This window comes from Penaeus chinensis, chromosome 4 (assembly GCF_019202785.1).
Source record: "Penaeus chinensis breed Huanghai No. 1 chromosome 4, ASM1920278v2, whole genome shotgun sequence".
Classification (NCBI taxonomy): domain Eukaryota; kingdom Metazoa; phylum Arthropoda; class Malacostraca; order Decapoda; family Penaeidae; genus Penaeus; species Penaeus chinensis.
Genome location: NC_061822.1, coordinates 27,663,330 through 27,670,829, shown reverse-complemented (window position 1 = coordinate 27,670,829; position 7,500 = coordinate 27,663,330). Strand labels below are relative to the sequence as shown.

The 7,500-nt window shown below is 36.2% G+C and overlaps 1 protein-coding gene across 5 annotated transcripts in view; it reads right to left on the bottom strand.

Annotated features, from left to right (window-relative positions):
* The window catches only part of LOC125024978 (glutaminase liver isoform, mitochondrial-like), a 41,827-nt gene that overhangs the window by 1,560 nt on the left and 32,767 nt on the right, over window positions 1–7,500 (bottom strand). For 4 of the 5 annotated variants that reach the window (XM_047612788.1, XM_047612786.1, XM_047612791.1 and 1 more), the window contains 7 exons: window positions 4,826–4,884; window positions 4,324–4,356; window positions 2,156–2,332; window positions 1,671–1,847; window positions 1,153–1,320; window positions 767–924; window positions 40–175 (listed from right to left, as the gene is read on the bottom strand). In XM_047612788.1, coding sequence (XP_047468744.1) covers window positions 40–175; window positions 767–924; window positions 1,153–1,320; window positions 1,671–1,847; window positions 2,156–2,332; window positions 4,324–4,356; window positions 4,826–4,884 — 908 coding nt within the window. The remainder of the gene's footprint in view (window positions 1–39; window positions 176–766; window positions 925–1,152; window positions 1,321–1,670; window positions 1,848–2,155; window positions 2,333–4,323; window positions 4,357–4,825; window positions 4,885–7,500) is intronic. The other variant, XM_047612789.1, reaches the window with a different exon arrangement.

The following is a 7,500-nucleotide window of genomic DNA, read 5'->3' as shown; positions in this document are numbered from 1 at the left end:
TTCTCCACGACCAGAGGACCCACTCCCCATGACCCTGACCTTGGGCAACGGGTTGACCTGGCAGTTCTTGAGGAGGTACTCGACGATCTCGATGTGGCCCTCCGACGTCGCGACGTGGAGAGCTGTTCGTCCGTCGTAGTCCTTGGCCTCCATATTCGTGCCTGAGAGCGAGTGTCTGCGGAGGATTTGAGGACGAGGGTAACTTAGGACGAGCATATCTATGGGATGGCATGCGCGGATAAAGACTCTTTCTGTATTGCCCCCAAAATGCGTTTATGAATAAAAGTAGATAATTTCTCTGTGGTCTGAAAAAATGGTGTTTACTACTTCTGTTCGTTTAAATTTTGGTTGATAATGTAAACATCGATTTGTTTATGTTAGTCTCGTGATTGGTGTGGATTAACCTGTATTTGTCGATATTTACTGGTGAGAGTGTAATAAAATGAAGCATTTAATAAACGCATTTTCGGGTAATTGGTCCGAGAACACCTTCGGACACGCTTGCTCACATGTAGTCGTTTTTGGTAAGTTATCATTGTTAATCTACGCGGAAAATTAGCTTTTCAGTCCCGAGCATTGGACTCTGAATATAAACCTGGATTTTTCATATTCATAAACCTGGATTTTTCATATTAATAAACCTGGATTATTCATATTTATAAACCTGGATTTTTCATATTTATAAACCTGGATTTTTCATATTCATAAACCTGGATTTTTCATATTCATTGAACATTGATATCCGCAAGAGAGCTTCTCCCCCCACCTCCTGAGAGCGGACAGATCGCCAGCAGCAGCAGAGAAGAGGAGGTCGAAGAGAATTTGCGCGCGGGACTCCGCTCTGGCCATGCGGGGATCCGTCTTGGTCGTTATGTGGTTGCGGAGGTTGTCGAAGTTGTGGAAGGTGAATCTCGAGACGAGTTCCTGGGGAGGGAGGTGTTTCATGAGATCTCCCTTTATCATGTACAACTTCTACGGCCTTTCCTACCAACAGTTCCCTTATTCACCGAGGATATAATAATCTAAGGACTTTTTTTCGGTGTCCTTACCCTCATTCTCACAAAATGAGGTCATATCATAATCATATAAAATAAAAACACATAAGTGTCGTTCTTTATTACTCAACACATCACCCAGGATCCTCCCACTTACCATGCAGAACTGAACGCCGCGGCAGGAGTTCCCGTTGGAGTCGAGGGGCGGCGACCAAAGGCAAATGCCCATGGTGTTGGGGACGACCAGGAGCACGCAGCCTGACACGCCGGATTTGGAAGGGAGTCCAACCTGAGCGGCGAAGAGAGGTCGAGAGTCTATCAATGGCTAGGTAAAAGGAAACGATCCTTTGGTACCCAGTTGCTTATTATGGAAATCAAGTGGCTATCAGTTGCTAGATAACAGGAAACGGCTCTTTGGTACCCACTTGCACGTTATGAAGTTCAAGAGGCTATTCATTCCTAGGTAAGAGGAAACTGCAATGTTCAGTAACCAGTTTATCACGAAGGTTAAGAGATTATTAACAGCCAGTTGACAGTAAACAAAAACACAATTTATCAAGCACCCAATCCTTTCACTCGACCTCATCATACCCAAAACACAAACATATAAAACAACGAGAGAGATGTCGCAACATCAACCATTCTTTTGGCCCGACGGCTGCCCTGGGCTCTAACCTTGAACGCGAACTGCCCCGAGTAATTGTACATGCCACAGGAGTGCATCAAGGTCAGGGTATTTCTCACGGCTTCCACGGTCAACACGGGGTCGCCGGTCAGTGGGTTGATGCCGCCGTTGGCCAGGGTCGCCGCCATGACCGCTCCTGCCTCCGCCGTGATCTCCAGCGAACACAGCTGAAGAAGAGGGGCGGTCAGTGCCTGGGGTTGTCGAGCGTCCGGAACTGATTTACCTTTTTATCATTATTATTATTATCATCATTATTATAAAATTAATCCAGTATACGTCAAAACGAAAATGAAAGGGAACAGAGCAAAAAAAAAAAAAAAAAAAAAAAAAAAATCCAAATACCATAATCTTCAAAAAGAAAAGAAAAAAGGAAAAAAAAAAAAAAAAAAAAAACAAGCAAGCAGACGGGTATTTCCATCATTATCTCCAAGCCTTAAGACGAACAGACCGACACGCCTCACGAACGAACACAAACCTGGAAGTAAAAATCGAGGGTCTCGTGGAGCTTCGTGTTTGGAGGGAAGCACTTATTTTCCCTCATGAAGTAGGCGAGGGCGAAGTTCCTGTCAGCGCACTCCCTCTCGCTCAGGAACACGCCGTTGTTGAAACCGAGGTACTCCCCCCCGGCCAGGCGCTTGTACATGTGGAATACCTGGGGAGCGTCAGGGTTAATGAACGCGCATTGTTTGGATGTTTATTTTATTTACTTATTCATCCATCTATCTATCTATTTATCATTTGTATATGCTTATCTGTCTATCTATCTATATCTATCTATCTATCTATCCATCTATTTGTCTCTCTATTTATTCATATTCCTATCTATCTATCCATCTATTTGTCTATCTATTTATTCATATGCCTATCTATCCATCTATCTATCTATCTATTTATATGCCTGTCTATCTATCTATCCATCTATCTGTCTACCTATTTATCTCTATTTATATTCCTATCTATCTAGCTATCCATCTATCTATTTATTTATATGGCTATCTGTCTATCTATCTATCCATCTATCTGTCTATCTATAGATCCATCTTTCTGTCTCTCTGCTAATCTATCTATCTATCTATCTACCCATCCATCCACTTATTTATTTATACCAAGGCATGGCATTTATTTACGTTATATCATAGCAATGACTATAATTAACACCTGAAATGCATATCTTCGTCTCACACAATGCTAGAATTTTAGAAGTCTAACACCACCTCTTGGTTTCGTTTTAGACACAATATACTGAAAGAGATTTGTGAGGGGGTAGTATCATAGGACAAGAGGCCCATTGTTTGTAGATAACTGGAATGCTTATAGAGAGTCATATTTTAAAGAGTACCGTGGTCGTTGTTGTGAGAGGTGATGGTGTGTCTGGTTTGTATAATGTCACATGTTGGTAATGTGTGGTTCGGGTTTTAAGATATTATGTTTGATTCGTATTATGAAATATGTTGACATGAAAATTATTATTGTTATTATTATTTTTAGAGTTAATACAGCCATTTTATTCAGCAGTCTATCCAGATAGACAGATCTATGTTGTATCTTTAATTTTGGCTAAATCCAAATCTGATAGTATAGCGAATCCTTCTAAAAGGGAAAAAAAAAAAAAAAAAAAAAAAAGGGGGATCATATCTATTTAATGTGTGAAACTTTATTGAAATTGGGAAACAGGCTTCTGATTACCAGAATCTCTGCATGGTATTCTTGGCTTTAAGAACTACTACAGTTATGATGTTTTTCCATTGAAGAGATTTCTTGCTTGTGGTCCATTTTTTGTGTAAACCATTTAAGGTTTATTTCGCGTAATTTTCCGGTACTTATGTTGTAGTTGTCCAAATTACTTTATTCGGTGTAATAAGGCCCTCATGTAATATTTTTGCGGGTACACAATCCATTGTACTTTTCTCTGTATCCAATATAGACAAATAAAATAGCGCATCGATTCCTTTGTGATGAAAAACAAAACAAAACAAAAAGGTATATCGCGTTTTCTTCGATCCAAGTCTAGTTTAATCTCTTTATTTACTAATTAATCCAACTATTTCTTATATCGAATGCACTTATCTATCCATATAATATTTTTTTTCATTCATTCATCTTTGTACGAAAATATAGTTGATTCCATCGAATCAACTATATTTAGACTATTTTAAAAGTTATTCGCTATCGCTTGTTCCGTCGATATACCTTGAACCTTGAACCTTGAACACAAAGCGTCCTTGAACTTGTGTAATGAGATGGGCTGATGGTGCCATTTTGGGGTTCGCGTCATTTTATGGAAAAATAATGCAGTTCGTTTATGTCCCAATTACCTTGTATATAGAATTCCCTTTCCACCGGGCACCACCTTTATCTTGCACGTGTCGTATTTATATTATGTGTAGTCTTTTGTTTGTTCTTATTAATAGATGTGTGTGTGTGTGTGTGTGTGTGTTTGTGTGTGTGTGTGTGTGTGTGTGTGTGTGTGTGTGTGTGTGTGTGTGTGTGTGTGTGTGTGTGTGTGTGTGTGTGTGTGTGTGTGTGTGTGTGTGTGTGCGTGCGTGTCCATGCGTGCGTGTGTCGCGTGTATATATAACCATATAATATACATATACAAAAAGACAAGTGATCTCATTAATAACTCAAATTCAAGCTACTCACATAGTCAAAGCGATCTGCGGCTGACAGTTCAGGCTGAAAAAGGAAAAGAAAAGAAAAAAAAAAACATGACATTTAATTATCGTTCTCAAAGGGGTGACTAAAGAGTTTTATTATATCTCCAATGGAAGCTTCTATGTATAGATTTGGCAATGGATAAAGGCAGCTAGTCTGAATTTATGAAGTTAATATACGAAAGAAGAAGAAGTAGAAACAAAATGATAAAGATATAAAACACGAAGAACAAAATGGAAAAAAAAGGGAAGATGGCGAAGGTGATGATAATGAAGACGAACAAAAAAGGAAGAATACGAAGAAGAAAACTAAAGAAGACGATGTCAAATAAGAAAAAAAAAATAAATAAATAAAAAAATAAAACCTCGAATTTCATCCCCATTTTGCAATACAGATAATTGATATTTAACTTTTGACATTTCTTTCCCCTTTTTTTCTTTCTCTTTATAAGATCAAGAACTCAAAACGAAGAACCCGAGTCTTGCCTCACCTTCAGGAGAGCGGCTGTCATGATGGCGCCGGCGTTGATCATCGGGTTGTGGGGTTTGTCTGTGGAAGAAAATCACACGCGGGGTCATTTTCATGGCGGTTTCGAAGGCCGCGGCAACATGTTCGTCATATGTTCATTTTTGACATTATTCAAAGGTCTTTCGATTGGTTCTGGTTAATGGGATATTTCATGATTTCGGTTTGGAGGTTTTCTGATTACTGGATGTTAATATGGTGTGTCTGGGTAAGGAACCTGGAAAAAAAAGTGAAGGGTGGTGAGAAACGAGTGAAGTTCTCGATGCGTATTTCTTTCCCCTTTTAGTCCCGTTTTAGGTTCTCCCACCCCTTTAAAAAGAAGAAAAGAAAATCTACGCCCAATAACATCTCCCTTTATTGTTAAACTAATACGAAATCTCACCGTAGATGTGCAAAGTCGACGCTTTATCATTGCACATTTCCACAAACTTCGTAATCATGATATTTGTTTCGCTTCTAATATTTTTTTCTTCTAACATTTTGCTGCCGTGACGTGTATCGTACTTTTTTCTCCAGTCTTTTCAACTACAACATTGAAAATTGGACCTGAAACATACTTGGTTCCTTGCTCATACAATTTACAATACGATTTGCCGCCAAGAGTTCTGAGAACCTAAATTTTTTCCTATTTTTTTCTCTTTTCGACTATTTCGCCATCCACTCACTTACAGCATAAGTGACAGCGATATAACTCCCAAGGATACTGTACAAATCTTGCAATCATATTTTTCACATTTGTACTTTTTGTCGTTAAAGCAGTCCTTTACGGAGAAGAAAATTATTAAACAGTGAGCAAGAAAGAAAGATAAAAAAAAAACACCAATGCGAGTGGACCTGAGAACGACTGACTTGGCTATTAATATGGCAGTTGACGTCAATGCCTCTTTTAGATCACAAACACAATAATGCAGTCTTTCCTTAGTTACATTCTCTTCGCTATCTATTCCTTCATTATTTATTCATCCTCCTTGCCCTTTTAAATCATATTTCTATTTGATTTTCCTATATCTCCAAGTCTAATGTCGAACTTATAATGTCTTTATTTTGAATATTCAGGCGAGAATGGTGATCAAATTCATAATTATTTCAAGTTTCTTAATGATGATGATGATAATAATAATGATGATGATGGTGATAACTGTATTGAGAATGACATTGGTAGTGATAATGAAAGTAATAATAGTAGCGATGATAGTGATGATGATAGTGGTGATGATAATAGTGATAATGATGGTGATGATAGTGGTAATGATAGTGATGATGCTACTTATAATGATAACGACGATAGTGATAATGACCAACTTAGGGAAGATGATAAAGAAAATTAAAATGATATTCATGGTGGTGATGGTGATGAGATGATAAAAACGATGGTGATGTGACAGTGGTATTGTGATGACATAGTTATCGTGATGCTGCTGCTGAAGATGATGAAAATGATACTACAGTTCATAATCATGATGACCACTAATACTGCTATCATGGAAAAATATGACGATGATAATTATGATGATATATTGTGGCTAATGATAAAAACACAATAAACATAAATGTAAACATAAACAAAAACATGATTATGATAATGATGATTATGATGATGATGATGATGATGATGGTGGTGATGATGGTGATGATGGCGGTGATGGTGATGGTGATAGTGATGATGATGATGATGGTGATGATGATGGTGATGGTAATGGTGATGATGATGATGGTAACAATAATGGAAATAACTTATTACAGTAATTGTTAATTTTTATTACAATAACAATAATAACAAATAAATCAACAGTAACGCTATAAATGACACAATGTGCTTCTAACAGGAATAAAACCACAGTAATAATGATAAAATGAAACTGACCGCAATTATCCTAATGAAGATGGGAATTGAGACAAGGTATGACTAATAATGGAAATCTTAACAATACATCATTCTTATTGTGAAGATATTAATTCTCAATCATACCTTTTCTACATTTGTCAATATAAATACGGTTCAAGATAGCATTACAATAAATTGCTTATAACGGGAACAATGATGATGATATTGTGATGGTGAAGGTGATGATGATGGTGATGATTGTGGTGATGGCAAGAATGTTAATGGTGAATATCATAATAATGATAGCCATAATAACAACAGCAATATAAAAGTAATAATAATAATAATAATAACAACGATTATAATAATAATAACAATAATAATATAGTAATCATGATAATGACGATAATAAGAATAATAATATAAATAATAGTAATAATAATAATAATAACAATAATAAGAATGATAATAATAATCACTAATGGTAGTAGTAATAATGATAATTATTATTCTACTACTACTATTACTGCTACTACTATTACTAATGATAATAATAATATTGACAGTAATAATGATAACAACAGCAATAATAATAATAGGAAAAATATTATAATAGCAATAACAGTATCGAGAATAATAAAGATCAAATACAAGCCCAAAAAATGAATAATAATAATGATATTTACAAAAATATACATAATAATAATAATAATAATAATAATAATAATAATAAAACAGATAATAATAACAACAATAACAATCAAAATAATTGATAACAAAAAAATCACATATTTCAATAGCATTTGTCTCTATCG